General features: G+C 45.2%; 1 protein-coding gene across 3 annotated transcripts in view; it reads left to right on the top strand.

Annotated features, from left to right (window-relative positions):
- LOC135220779 (general transcription factor IIH subunit 4-like) overlaps positions 1-15475 on the top strand; it is a 143557-nt gene that overhangs the window by 10912 nt on the left and 117170 nt on the right. For 2 of the 3 annotated variants that reach the window (XM_064258253.1, XM_064258251.1), the window contains exon 2: positions 15387-15475. This exon is cut by the window's right edge and continues 19 nt beyond it. The exons of the other annotated variant lie outside the window; for it this stretch is intronic. In XM_064258253.1, the coding sequence (XP_064114323.1) occupies positions 15387-15475 (89 nt within the window). The remainder of the gene's footprint in view (positions 1-15386) is intronic. 3 annotated transcript variants of the gene reach the window in all.

The raw sequence follows: 15475 nt of genomic DNA, 5'->3' as shown, positions 1-15475 counted from the left end.
ATCAGAAATGAACAAAAATATCATCATATATAAATAATGCGATATATGGCAAAAAACAAAATTTCATATATAATTGTATTCAAATCGCGCTGTGAGCAAACGGTTAAGCTAACAAGTTAATTTTTTTCGTTTTTTGTACACTAAATTGCGATCATTTTGGTATATAACACATTGTAAAACGATCAAAGCAACACAGAGGAAATATTATCACAAAATGATGCATGAATTCGTAACGCGCGGACGTAAAAATTTTTTTTTCAAAAGTTCACCATAAATCTAAATATTGTTCTAGAGACTTCCAATTTGTTTCAAAATGAAGATAAATGATTGAATATTACTATACTGTAAGAGTTTTAGCTTACAATTGCAGTTTTCGACCATTTCGGATGAGTTAAAGTTGACCGAATGTCGAATTTTTTATATTTTTTTTATATGCAAATATTTCGAAAATGAGAAAAGCTACAACCTTCAATTTTTTTTTGCATTCTACGTGAAATTGTGCACATTTTCATATATAAAACTCTATGAAACGCCCAGTATGAAATGGAGCAAATATAACGAGAATGTGACGTACGCATTTCGGAGATTTGCGGCGGAGAAGCTGCGCGCGGAGGGAAGGAAAGTTTTTATTTTGTTCATGCCACTTACCTGACAGATATATATATATAGCTGTATTTTCTGAAGTCCGACAGAATTTCAAAACTTGCGGCACACGCAGTGGGCGGCCAGGTGGTAGTACCCATTCCCGCCGCTGGGAGGCTGATATCAGGAACCATTCCCATTTTCTATTCATATTTTTTTCTGTCGCCGGTCGGTAAACTACTGTTTACAGACCTCCACCTAGGATTTTTTGGATTTGACTCGCATTTAAGTATCTGATTGACTTTTGGTATTGATTTTGGATTGTTGGATTGGCATACGCGATAGTGGACCGTTTTTTGACTTTGGATTGGCTTTTCTGTAAACGTGATGTCTGGATCAAGTGCAGTGAGTTTCAGAGTGTGTGTGAGGAGTGATTGTAAGGTGAGGCTACCGAAATCATCGGTAGACCCTCACACAGTATGTATGAGTTGTAGGGGGCATGTTTGTTTGGTGGATGATCGGTGCAATGAATGTGATGGATTGACCGATGATGGATGGAAGGTGTATGATTCCTATCGGCGTAAATTGGAACGCGATAGGATCAGGAGGTCTTCCTCCAGGAGTGGTTCTACAAAAGGTAAGGGTACTAATATTTCTCCTGCTATAACACCTGTAGAATTTGCATCTCCTAAACCTGTGTTGTTGCCTTCGGGCCCTGAATCTGTGTCGGGAGAAGGTAATGCCCTTTCTCTTATTTTGGAGTCTCTACGTACTCTGGAGACCAAAGTGAAAGCCTTGGAAACTGGCTCAGTGCAAGTGCGTGATCGTGCCCCTAGTGTTGTGGAGGGGGCGTCAGATCAGCCCCATAATGCCTCTAGGCCTAAACCGCTATCGGACTCCCAGGAATCAGGGAGGGGATATGTCGAAAGCCGCAAGAGGGTTACAGGGGCTCCCCACCGATCTGGCGTCCCTTCGGCAGGCCTTGTTGCAAAGTCCCAGGCTGTCAAGGAGCGCGCACAGGCGCGTATCCTTAAGGACTGCTATTTTCGTCCTCGCCGAAGGCGTTCCTCCCCGCGCGAAAGGGGTGGAGCGCTCGGAGAGACTCTCGTCCGCTGAAAAGGACGTTTCGTGTTGAGGATGCTTCACGTCCTGTATCGCCACTTTCTTTGCGCTCTTCTCCGGACGCGTATGACGCTTTTCCGCCTCAGAAGAGAGGTAGGATCTCATCCGACGAGAACGCTGGGTTGCGCGCACAGGCGCGTATCCCTGAGAAGCAGGTAGCTGTACCTGTGAGAAGGAAGGAGGCGTCCCCTCGCCCCTCGTCTTCTCGCAGGATCAGCCCTGCTCCCTCTGTTCGTTCTTCTCCAACGAAGAACATTCTTTTGTCCCTTCAGGACCAGTTATCAACGCTTATGGCTCAGAAGACTCGCCCAGCAGCAGTCGAGCCTAAGCGGAGGAAGGACCTTAGGCTGCCCGTCAAGAGGACGAAGCAGTCTCCTTCTCCCTCTCCTCGTTCGTCTCTTTCGCCGATTGCGTCTCCTTTGGCGATTCGCTGATCTCGTTCGCCCGCTAAGAAGGCGGGTCGTCAGGACGCTTTCGTTCCCTCTCAACGTCATGGGCAGGCTGCTTGCCGTGATTCTCGAGAGGACGCTCAGGACGCTTTTGAGTGCGCTCAGGACGCTCGGCAGGACGCTTTTCAGGACGCTTCGGAGGACTCCGAGCAAGAAGACGACGTGCACCAGGACGCTCGGAAGGACGCTCGTCGTGACATGTCTCCTTTTAAAGAGAAAACAGATACCAAGTCTACCTTTTCGTTGAAGAAACGTAAGGACGCTTCTCTTGGAAATAAGGCGGCCTCGGTCGTCGTTAAGGACGCTCATCGCCGTCAGGACGCTCTGCCTCCTTCAAGCGGTAAACGCCACAAGGAAGACAGCCTAGATAAGGCTTCTACTATTAAACAACAGGGGTCTTTGATTAAGGCAAGACCCGATAGACGTACGCCCTCTCCGGAGAGGCGGTCTCCTCTTCCGATTAGGGAAGAAGGAGAATTGAGTAGTCCTGCTGACTCTGTTGAAGAGGAACCTTCTGCTGCCTCTTCAATCTCGGACTACAAAGTTCTTGTGCGGCTGTTGCGCTCGTCCTTCGGGGACAAGTTCCAGCCTGCAGCTCCCAAGTCTCCTCCTTCGCAGTTTTCATCCTCGAAGACATGTAAGACCCCGGAGTTTGTCGAAATGAAGACTTCGCTCTCCACTAAGCGGGCCTTCAAGAAAATCCAAGACTGGATGGAACGAAGGAAGGATCAGGGCAAGACAACTTTCGCCCTTCCTCCCTCTAGACTCAGCGGTAAAGGAGGTATTTGGTATGAAACCAAAGGAGACGTGGGTGTGAGAATTCCTTCTTCAGCTCAAGGGGATTTCTCCAGCTTGGTGGACTCTCAGAGGAGGTCCCTTTTATCCACTGCTAAAGTAACCTGGACCCCTACGGAGACAGACCATCATTTGAAGGGGCTGCTGCGGACTCTTGAAGTCTTCAACTTCTTGGACTGGTGCTTGGGAGTTCTAGATCTGCAATCTAGAAGCCCAGAGTCTCTCAGTTTGGGGGAGCTGTCCCAGCGTGCTATCGTGCATGGAGGCAAGGCCGTCCAGGGATGGTTCAGAGGAGCTTGTCTCTCATTTTGGGACTGCCTTCCTGAAGAAGAGAGCTTTGCTGTGTAACTTCACAGCTAGATCGGTTACTCCAGCTCAGAAAGCGGAGCTGCTCTTTTCTCCTCTTACGAGCCATCTCTTCCCCCAGACTTTGGTTAAGGACCTGGCAAGCAGTTTGCAAGAAAAAGCAACGCAGGACCTCTTAGCCCAGTCCTCGAGACGTCCGGCAGTTCCTTCCACTTCTTCGTCTTTTGTGCGACCGCCGAAGAAGGTTAAAACCCTTCGTGGGGCTCCTCCCTCGAGAGCAGCTCCTCGAGGGAGAGGGCTTGCAAGAGGAAGAGCTTCCTTCAAACCCAAGCCATCCAAGTGAAACGCATGTCCTTCAGACACCAGTTGGAGCCAGACTGAAGTCCTTTGCGGGAGCATGGAGAGAGAGAGATACGGACCCTTGGTCCCTCAAGATCGTGGAGCAGGGGTACAAGATCCCCTTTTTAGATCCTCCTCCTCTTTCCACGACTCCCAGAGACCTTTCTCCATCTTATCAGGGAGAAAAGAAACAAGTGTTGTTCGATCTTTTACAACAGATGATCGAAAAAAGAGCGGTGGAACAAGTCGCGGACCTGGGGTCTCCAGGCTTTTACAACAGGATTTTCCTAGTACCAAAGCAGTCGTCGGGTTGGCGTCCAGTCCTAGATGTAAGCAGGCTCAATCTTTTTGTGGAAAAGACCAAATTCACGATGGAGACGCCTCAGTCTGTTCTGGGAGCCTTGAGACCAGGCGACTGGATGGTGTCCTTAGACCTGCAGGACGCGTACTTTCACATCTCGATCCACCCTCTTTCAAGAAAGTACCTAAGATTCGTCTTGGGCAAAAAAGTGTGGCAGTTCAGAGCTCTTTGTTTTGGCCTGACCACGGCTCCAATGGTGTTCACCGTAGTCATGAAGAATGTGGTGAGGTGGCTACACTCTTCAGGGATAAGAGTTTCCCTTTACCTCGACGACTGGCTTATCAGAGCGTCGTCGAGAGAAAAGTGTCTGAAGGACTTGCAGTTCACGTTAGCCCTAGCGAAGTCCCTGGGACTTCTTGTCAACCTCGAAAAGTCGCATCTGACCCCGACACAGTCCATCGTGTATCTGGGGATTCAGATGAATTCAGTGGCTTTTCGAGCATTTCCGCCCCAGGAACGTCAGCGGCTAGGATTAGAGAAGATCTCAGCCTTCTTGGGGAAAGAAACTTGCTCGGCGAGGGAATGGATGAGTCTGCTGGGCACCATTTCCTCGCTAGAAAGGTTTGTTTCCTTGGGAAGACTGCACCTCAGGCCTCTCCAGTTTTTCCTTGCGGACGAATGGAAGGCCAAGGACGATCTCAATGCGATCTTGAGAATCTCAGAGTCAACAAAGAGCCATCTAAGATGGTGGTTCGATCCGCAGAAGCTACAAGAGGGCTTGTCCCTAAGTCTTCTGAGCCCCGACCTAGTGTTGTTCTCAGACGCTTCCATCGCGGGCTGGGGAGCAACACTAGGAGGGGAGGAAGTGTCAGGCTCCTGGAGAGGGGAACAGGCAGCCTGGCACATAAATGTCAAAGAACTAGCAGCGATCTTTCTGTCTCTGCAGTTCTTCGAAGGGAGTTTGACGAACAAAATCGTTCAAGTAAACTCCGACTATACCACAGCACTCGTGTATTTGAAGAATCAGGGAGGAACACACTCCAGGATTTTGTTTCACCTGGCGAAGGAGATTCTGCTGTGGGGAAAAAGGAGAAAGGTTACGATCCTGATGAGGTTCATTGCAGGAGTGCAAAACGTCAGGGCGGACCTTCTCAGTCGTCAGGAACAAATCCTACCGACGGAATGGACCTTACACAAAGACATGTGTCGAGACCTTTGGAAGTTGTGGAGACGTCCTCTGGTCAACTTATTCGCGACGTCGAGGACCAAGAGGCTTCCTCTGTATTGCTCCCCGGTCCTAGATCCAGAAGCAATCGCTGTGGACGCGTCGCTATGGAGTTGGACGGGCCTAGACCTGTATGCCTTCCCGCCATTCAAGATCATGGGGGAAGTCATGAGGAAGTTTGCGGCTTCAGAAGGGACGAGGTTGACCCTGATCGCCCCGATGTGGCCAGCGAGAGAATGGTTCACAGAGGTCATGTCTTTCCTTGTAGACTTTCCAAGGACGTTGCCCTGGAGGAAAGATCTACTCAAACAGCCTCACTTCGAAAGGTATCACCAAAACCTCTCCGCTCTGGGTCTGACTGCGTTCAGACTATCGAAAAGTTGGCCAGAGCGAGAGGTTTTTCGAAAGCAGCTGCGAGAGCAATCGCAAATGCAAGACGTGCATCTACAAGAGCTGTATACCAATCGAAGTGGGCTTCCTTCAGGGCATGGTGTAAAAAGGAGGGAGTTTCCTCTTCCACGACCTCTGTGAACCAGATAGCCGATTTTCTGCTCTTTCTTAGGAATGTGCAGAAATTAGCAGTCCCTACCATTAAGGGATATAAGAGCATGTTGTCAGCGGTTTTTAGGCACAGAGGCCTGGACCTTTCGGACAACAAAGATATTCATGATCTCTTGAAATCTTTTGAGACTTCGAAGATTCCCCAAGCGAGACCGCCTTCATGGAACCTTGACGTAGTTCTTAGGTTCTTAATGTCAAGTCCTTTTGAGCCTCTTCAAGCAGCGTCTCTTCGGAACTTGACAAGGAAATCTCTTTTCCTAACTTCTCTGGCGACGGCGAAGAGAGTTAGTGAAATACAAGCTTTTAGTCATCTAGTGGGATTCAAAGGAGACAATGCTGTCTGCTCTTTGAGCCCAACTTTCTTGGCAAAGAATGAAAATCCTTCTAACCCTTGGCCGAAAAGCTTCGAGATCAAGGGTATGTCAAGTCTAGTGGGCCAAGAACGCCAGATAGGAGCCCTTGTGCCCTGTCAGGGCTCTCAAGTTCTATGTGCATAGAACAAAAGAGGTAAGAGGTCCCTCAGGTAATCTCTGGTGCTCTGTGAAGAGACCAGAATTACCTTTATCTAAGAATGCTGTTGCTTTCTTTCTGAGGGACGTCATTAAAGAGGCTCATTCATCTTGCCAGAAGACTGATTTGAGCCTCTTACGAGAGAAAGCTCACGAAGTTAGAGCTGTCGCTACCTCTCTTGCCTTCCAAAAGAACATGTCAATCAAGGACATTCTTGATGGCACCTTTTGGAGGAGCAACTCTGTCTTCGCCTCACATTACCTAAGGGATGTGAGAACGATTTATGACAACTGTAATTCTCTTGGGCCATACGTTTCTGCAGACACAGTCTTGGGGGCTGGAGGTAGCTCTCTCCCTATCCCTTAGTTAGGTTTAGGTAAGTTTTAATTGTTGTGTTTTTGGGTTGTGGTGAGTCTTGTGTGAAGATCTCCCATCCCTTAGTTTAGTGTTCAGGGGGTCTTTGGATAATTGGTCAGGTGGTGGTCAGTTGCTTCGTTGCCCTCATATGTATGGCTCGATGGTTTGTCACGTTGAGGTCACGTCCCAGTTGACAGATCATCCAGAGCGCACCAGCACTACAGGTCTCCACCTGGCTGGCAACTCTGATTAAGCAAAAGCAGGCTTAAGTGACAGTAATCACAGAGTCTACTTTGCTAACAGGTGAGGAACCAAGGTGTACATCATCTACTTAATTTAAGTTTCCTACAAATCCTATTCTGTCTCTTCCCACCATCCGAAGGTGGGATTCAGCTATATATATATCTGTCAGGTAAGTGGCATGAACAAAATGTTATTGTTATAATACAATTAAGTTTGTTCATACTTACCTGGCAGATATATATATATAGCTGTATTTTCAGAAGTCCGGCAGAATTTCAAAACTCGCGGCACACGCAGTGGGCGGCCAGGTGGTAGTACCCATTCCCGCCGCTGGGAGGCGGATATCAGGAACCATTCCCATTTTCTATTCATATTTTATTAATGCCACTGTCTCCTGAGGGGAGGAGGGTGGGCACTCTAATTATATATATCTGCCAGGTAAGTATGAACAAACTTAATTGTATTATAACAATAACATTTTTAAATTCACCATAAATCTAAATATTGTGCTAGAGACCTCGACTTTGTTTCAAAATGAAGATAAATGACTGAATATTACTAGACTGTAAGATTTTTAGCTTACAATTGCGTTTTTCGACCATTTCGGTAGAGTCAAAGTTGACCAAATGTGGTTTTTTTTCTATTTATCGTGATTTATATGCAATATTTCGAAAATGAGAAAAGCTACAACCTTCAATCATTTTTTTGTATTCTATATTAAATTGCGCACATTTTCATATATAAAACTTTATGTAACGGCTAATTTAAAATGGTGTAAACATTACGACAATCGCACAAAAAAATTTCTTGATTTTTTTCGGAAGAGTTCCCGCGCGGACGTAAGGAATTTTTTTTTCTTTTTCCCCCATAAATTCACCATAAATTGAAATATTGTGCTAGAGACTTCCAATTTGTTGCAAAATGAAGGTAAATGATTGAATATTACTAGAATATAAGAGTTTTAGCTTACAATTGCATTTTTTGACCATTTCGGTAGAGTCAAAGTTGACCGAAGGTTGAAATTTTGGCACTTATCATTATTTATATGAAAATATTTCAAAACTGATAAAAGCTACAACCATGGGTTGTTTTTAGTTGTATTGTGCATGAAATTGCGCACATTTCCATATATAAAACTTTATGTAACGGCTAATATAAAATGGTGCAAACATTACGACAATCGCACAAAAAAATTTATCGGAAGAGTTACCGCGCTGACGTAAGGAAAAAGTTTTTTTTCATAAATTCACCATAAATCAAAATATTGTGCTAGAGACATCCAATTTGTTGCAAAATGAAGGTAAATGATTGAATATTACTAAAATATAAGAGTTTTAGCCTACAATTGCGTTTTTCAACCATTTCGGTAGAGTCAAATTTGACCGAAGGTTGAAATTTTGGCACTTATCGTTATTTATATGAAAATATTTCAAAACTGATAAAAGCTACAATCATGAGTATTTTTTGTTGTATTCTACATGAAATTGCGCACATTTTCATATATAATACTTCATGTAACGGCTAATTTAAAATGGTGCAAAAATTATGTCAAAGTGACGAAATAATTTCCGAGATGTGTCACTGATACTTTTTAGTGCGATAAGAAAGAAATTCGCGCTTTCGCGCTTGCGCGCCTGCGTAACGATTGTAAACAAAATAACGCCTTGATCCGTGAGCTCCTAGCATCCCCCAAGGCGCGTGATTCAAAAGTTTTCGCCTGGTAGGCCTATAAGTATTTTTAAAAAACTTTTTTTATGTCGACGTTTAATACGTCCAATCGGCACCCGGGAGATAATTTATCTCGACGTTTAATACGTCCTATCGGTGTAAGAGGGTTAACATGCAAACCCACTTTTTGTGATAGCCTTCATAGCCGCCTTTATACTCTGTGTTAAGGGTCGGAGGCAAAGGTATGCCAACAACTTTATTAGTACATATTTTTGCCCTTTAACATTAGGATGAGGCATGTATTCATCCGAAATTTACGCTTGCGCTTTGGAAATTACCGAGGGGAACTTCGGAGGTTTGTCCTTTTGTTTCTTCTGGTAATTCCTTTTGCCTTCATCCTTTTGCTAGATATCGGACAAAGATAGAAGTGGGGGCATGTGTTGTTGGTGTTTGAGGGATCTCCTATCATTTTGGAAGGCGGTGCCCTTGGATGCGAGAGGAGTATCCTTATTACTTTAAATCTTATTTTCTTTCTTTTATAGGCTAACAGTGGTGATAGAGTATTACAGCAGTAGATCGTTGGATATCTCTCAGTGTTGGTTATCCTGACCTTGGAATTGTACCTGTAACTCGTAGCATGCTGTGATATTGATCCTCAAGTGTGTGTACTGTTCCCCTGCTGGAAATCATATTCATTTACCACTGATATTGTGGAGTTTCGTCACTACCCTGTGATTAATAACTCTACTGTTCCTGCTGGTAAATGTACCTCATCCTGTAGCATAAGTTGCAGAATTTGGAGAAGTTGAAGAGGAAGAGAGCTTGTCAAGTATCGTCATCTTCCTCTTTGGAATCATATTTTTCATCAGCCTCCACACCTTCAACTTCTAAGGCTCCCTGCCGAAGAAGGAGAAGGTAGTCTCCCCCTCCCCTATGAAGTCTGGTCACGGGACTTCTAAGGGTCTGCCTCCTCGAACTGAGGAAGCCGTTGGGTCTTCTGCAGGCTCTCCCGTTCCTTCGGGAACAGGAACCGTCACGCTGTCCCTAGGGCCTAGCATGTTGGGAGACATAGAAGTGCAAACTTCTGTTCGCATTTCTGCTGCTAGTCCTAGAGGTTCTGCCCCTAAGACTAGTTCCGTGTCGGGCGCTTGTTTGCAAGTTTCCTGGGTGCACATAAATCTTCAGATTCTCGTGCATCCAGAGTGAGTTACGTTAAGTCCACTCACAGTCACGATTTGGGCACGGAGTGGAAGAAAGGAGTGAATGACTCAGGTGACTCGCGTCTTGCTGGTGATCGCTCTCGCGGTGATTGCGCGGTTCCCAGGGTTGACATAACAGTCCCGCGGGACTGTGCACGCAGACCAGTAAGGGCCCTCCCATTCGGTCCTCTTGAGAGGTTTTGGCTTTGGCAAGGACTTAGATGCGTTGGAAGACAGTACTGGCTCTCTCCAGTCAGGTGCACGCTCAGCCCCACCCAGATGACTGTTACCTTCGTGTGACTGACTGGTCTCAGTGGCGGCGAACATTTCACCTGCTGTGTGAGAGTTTTTTAACCCTCCTTGGGAAAGCGTTTTCTCCAGATGATAACCCTTTCCTAGACTTGCGTCGCAGTATTACCGCAGGTTGATGGCTACCTTTGACTCACTTCTGCTAGTTCCGTTAGCAGGGCAAGTAAGAGCGTCCAGTCTTCCTCACCTATTCCCTCTACTTCCTATGGCTATGCTGGGAGGGGCTAGGTGAAAAGGAATCCTGCAGAGTGCTCCCAGTAGGATTCATCGTCTGGGGACTACATTCTTGGAGTGATTGTAGAGTCCTGCCAGATGTACGTCCATGTTGTTGAGGAAGGATCTTATGTCAAAACTGGAGACTATGTCTGCATGGCTTTTTCTGTCCTTGGACGGATTTAAATTCAGTCCCCTATGGGTTCTTGCATTTTGGGAGCCTCGATTCTATATTCTGTTGAATTGTACTCTCATTCCAGTCTTAAATGCTACTGGTTTTGATTCCCGTTCCTCCTCGATTTCTACGGGAGTTGAGGAGGGGCCCCACCCTGATGATCATTTGATGAAATTCGGATGTCTCGCCAAGCGCTTAAAATTCTTTGGAATTTCTAGCATTCTCCGAGTGTTTTGGTCTTCTACGATCTTCAAACACTTGGGCAAAATGAGAATTCCTGATAATTGTTACTACGATACCCAGGAATCTCACTAAATGCTCAAATTCCTTGGAATTTCTGACATTCTCAGTGTTATGGTTTTTCTGTAATTTCCAAACACTTGGGCGAGACAGACATTCTCGGTAATTGTTAATACGAAAATCGGGAGTCTCACTAAGCCATTAAATTCCTTGGAATTTCTAGCGTTCACTGAGTGATTTGGTTTTCTGAGATTTCCAAACACTGGCATTACCAATGATTATTACAATAAATCGGGAGTCTTGCCGACCACCTGGATCCCTGGGTTTTGTTGGCGTTCACCAATTGCTTGGCTTCATCATATTGCCGAGTACCAGGACCAGGGCGAGACAAGGCTCGCCCGATTATTGTCTTACAAGAGTCGGGTTTTTCTTGCCAAGCATGGGAATTCTTACAAATTCTAACGCTCGCTGAGGGCTCACTATTACGACTGCTTGGATGGCGAGATAAGTCTTTGCCAGTACAGATGAGTCTGCTCCTCAGTCTGGTTTGGAGTTATGTAGAGCTTGGAACTGCATGCAACATCTTCTGGGTGAATGGTCAAGTACCATTCTCAATTGGACCTTAGGGTCCTAACACAGGCCAGCAAACACATAGGCCAGCAAACACATAGGCCAGCAGACACAGAATCCCTCTTATTCTTCTTCTTGGAGCTTTGGCCTCGAAGGAGAACAGTTAATTGGGAAGAAGGGATAGTTCTTTGTTGACAATTACCACTCATAATTATGTAGTGGTGCTCTGCTCAGCTCGCTCGGCTCAGCTCGATAAGATAGCTCTGGCGATCTGAGTGCTCAGCTGTAACGAACAAACTCTCTGCTCTTGATTGGCGCGGTTCCTCGCCATGACATAGCACCCTCCCTTCCCGTGTTGCAGCGAGCTTTCACTGGGTCATCGTCTTTTGTCTTCGTCATCTGATGCCTCCTGACCTCCCTCTTCAAAAGGTCCCAGTTCTAAGAAGAGGAAGGTATTCTCTGCCCCTTAAGAAGTCTTCTTACTTCGAGGCTTTTAAGGGTCTAAGGGTCTGCATTCTTTCCCTGGAGAAAAAGTAATTGGCTGTCTCTTCGGCTCACATACTCTTAATGGGGCGGGAACCTGGACGCTATCCACAAAATATAGTGTCTTGGGATCCCAAGGAGTTCAAATTCAGGTTTGTTCTCTTGTCTGGTTCCAAGGGCAGTGCTCAGGGAACCAGGGCTGCGTTGGGTTTACCCATGTACTGGTCTCTGCAAGTGTACAACCTCCGAGGTGGGTCGTACATCCACAATCAGTGATAAGTAGTCTTCGGACCCACCTGTGAAAGCCAGGAATGGTTGTTCTTCAGGTGCCAAGATCGATGTCGCTGTCCCTTGGGACAAGGCATCTAAAGGATATAGGAGGAGGTCCTCTGTGTAGTCTCTTCGTGAGGTTCGATCTCAGAGAAGATAAATGCGTAGAAAGACGTGGCAAGTTCTCACCAGGTTTTACTGCATTTAACTCTGGTCAACTTTCGCTCCCTTGAACGAAACAGCTGTAGGAAATGAATGTTTCATTTAACAGAGTGAGAACATCACAAGTTCAGGGAAGAGCAGGCAAGAACAGTCAATCCTCCTCTCTTTTTTCCCTCTAATTCCTGGTTATACTGGAATGAACAAAGAAATAAAAGGATTTCTATTGAGTCTACTCCTGAGAGTTCAAACCTGAGAGACTGTTTTTGGTTCAATCTTAGGATCTTACCGAACATATGTCAATCTGTTCAGGATGGATAGCACTGAGAGGTTTGAACAGCTCTCCAGTGCTGCTGGTTTGGGAACAACCAGTTCGGCTTGAACTAGTAGTCTTCGGTATCCTGTTATCACCATAGAAGTCTCCCTTTGGGAAAACTTCACCTTCGCTCTCTTCATTAGACAATGAAGGAGGTCTGCTTCCAGTCCTTATTCTTGTCTCTCGAATGAAGAAGAATTAGGCTGGAGTGGGATTTACATCAACCTACAAACATACTAGTATATTTCTCTTGCGACATGCTTCTGTTATCAGTTGCTTTGTCCGAGTAGTAGGCGCATATCTGGAAGTTAATTCTTTTGGTATGTGACTGAGACAAATAGGACCTTCTCTTAATAACCTGAAACTCAAGACAGCCTTTTGGGTCTCCCAAGAGTTACCGGTTTTGATTTTGAGATAGCTAGTGGTATTGTTTCCCAACAAAACCACAGTATTTGCATTATCACCGAACAAGAGGGTTTTCTTCCCCCCGCAGATGCTCGAGTGTATCTTTTTTGCGCTCGATGGTTCTAGCCGAATGCATTCCTTCATGGAATGCACTACCAGGCAACTCAATACGATAAGCTGAGCGAGTGGTTTAGGGCTCTGTCTCAGTACTACTTGCTCTCCGAGATTCTTTTGGGTTTGGTATTGTTTCTCCTCCATCAAGGATTTACTATCAATTCAAAGCTCTCTGCCCAGCAATCACAGACTTGGGTCTTTACTACTTTGATCGGAATTCTCGCATAATGCCCATTTCTCCTGCACCACATTTACCATTACGAGAATTTTCAGACAGATATATCTCATTAGACTTGTTATCATCTTTCTATTTACCCCACGGTATAACAGAAGTTTGTATCCTGGTCTTCTGTTCCATTGCCCCATGATTTTCTTCAGACAATTTGAGTTTTGTCGTCAGATATACATTTCCTAATTCGTAAGGTGGTAAATTATTCTTTGTTCACCCCAAATTGTAAATGAATAACGGAAGACTTTACCTGTTCCCCACCCGACTAGCTCTGCTTCCAAAGTAAATAGAAACTTCCTCCCTGATCCAACCCACAAGAGGCTTTTCTTCAGGCAGTACAATCCCTGTGTTTTCATTATTGAAAGACTCTCTGCTTTCATTGCAAACTCCGACTTTCTCACCGAGCAGCAATGAAGTAACAGATTAACTTTTTCAGTCCTCTGTAAAACAACAGGGATTAAAGTTGTCTTCACTGGTTGGTGTCATCGATGGGACTTTTTCTATGATCAGAATCTTGAGAGGTTACTTCTCTGAATTCAACTATGAAGACGTAGGTCCACATTCACCTTAGTCATTCCCTAGTAATATAGTATTGTTTCTCCTTGGTTGAGATTCAACTACTGAGAGAAACTTCTGTCTTGCCATCACAAGGACCTCAGTCTCTAGAAGGCATTTGACTACCGTCTGATGTGCACATGCCTCGCAAGAATCATCATTCGTCTCTCAACATCATTGGCGAACAAGACAGACGATTTGCATGGTTGTCCTCAGCATATCCCTTCAAAAGGCGGGTGTCATGTTGTGACTACGTCTCAGATGCGTGGCAGCACAATCAGTCTGCATCTGTTGACGAGTCCTAGTCGTTCATGATCTGCGCTGTCAACTTTGTATTGGTTAATCCAGATCAGTCATTACTTTGTCCTACTGGTGTGTTGCTGCACCCATGAAGGATCAACACCCATCATTGAGGGTCGATGCCTTTATCCACTGCAGACTGCCAATGCAGAAGTGTCCAATGACACATCTTTCTCCGAGTCTTACGAGACCGTGAGAGACTTCTCTGCAGTTGGATAGTCCAGTGGCTGGGTACATTTCATCACTCCATAGAATATGTCGGACCGGAAGATAGATGAGGTCTCATTGCAACCATATTTATATCTTTCTTCCTTCAGGTCTGCCCACAGGTCCTTGGAACCTCTTTTCCTTGGACCGGTGGTGGATGCTTACAGGTTGTGTTCGCTTACCCGGCTCCTTCAAGAGGACAAGTTGCATCTCGCCTATGGTGTCCGGTTCTAGAGATAAGAAGGATGTGAGAGTGACTGGCTTCTCCACCTTCCCCTCCTTGTCCTTCTACTCCTCTTCCTTCAGGTTGAGGATAGGACTCGAACTTACACTGGCTGGTCGGGTGATTGATGCGTAAGCTTGCATATGGAGCTTCCTTTCTATTTTTCTTATCAGAATCATAGAAGCAATCCCACAATCCCACTCCTTCCTCTAGCAAGGGGAGGAAGGAGACCGGCAATAATGCAAACCCTTCCCAGAACTGCAATAATGCCCCGACTCTTAAATGCTCTTCCCAGCCCTTTTCGGATGAGTTACGATTCCTCACTTATTTTGGAAACTCCGATCAAGTTGTCAGAGGCAGGGCACTCTTCCTTGCTCTTATGACCTGGATAAATAGCCCAGGTGTGCAGAGCTCCAGTCAGTTCTAGAGGCTTACATTCCTCCCACCAATCAGTGAGTCTTCCTTATTTAAAGGACCAAGGGTTTGTATATCGTGTAGGAACAAATCACAATTTTTGAAAGTAAATTGTATTTTTCCTAACTATAGAAACCTGAGGTCCTTCACATTTATGCCCACCTCATGCCACCCCTCAATCTAAACCTGGGCCGAAAGGTAAAGTGGAGCGTTTACATCCGGGCAGGCGGGGTAGGCCCGCCTACCAGGCGGTAGTTATGTAAAGGACCTCAGGTTTGTATAGTTAGGAAAAAATACAATTTACTTTCAAAATTTTTTATTTTGTATAGTAGTTATAAAACCAAAATTAATTTAGGTCTTGTATTTTTTAATACTACTACAAGAAAATTTGGAACCTTTTGGTATTATTTATGAATTACATTCATAGTTTAAGGTTTTGTTTTTGTTAATATTTTTGGAGTTATGTAATTTCTGCATGCATTGTTAATATGAAATAGACATTGAAATGTTATTTAAATAATACTCGAACATATTTTTCACTTATTAGGGAGCTTCCAGAGCTAAGTCGTCATTTCATATTAAGGGTGTTTTTTGTGCTCAAACCAATCCAACACGTGACAGTTGCTTCATGGATTC

This window comes from Macrobrachium nipponense, chromosome 2 (assembly GCF_015104395.2).
Source record: "Macrobrachium nipponense isolate FS-2020 chromosome 2, ASM1510439v2, whole genome shotgun sequence".
Lineage (NCBI taxonomy): Eukaryota > Metazoa > Arthropoda > Malacostraca > Decapoda > Palaemonidae > Macrobrachium > Macrobrachium nipponense.
This window is presented reverse-complemented; position numbering and strand designations above follow the sequence as displayed.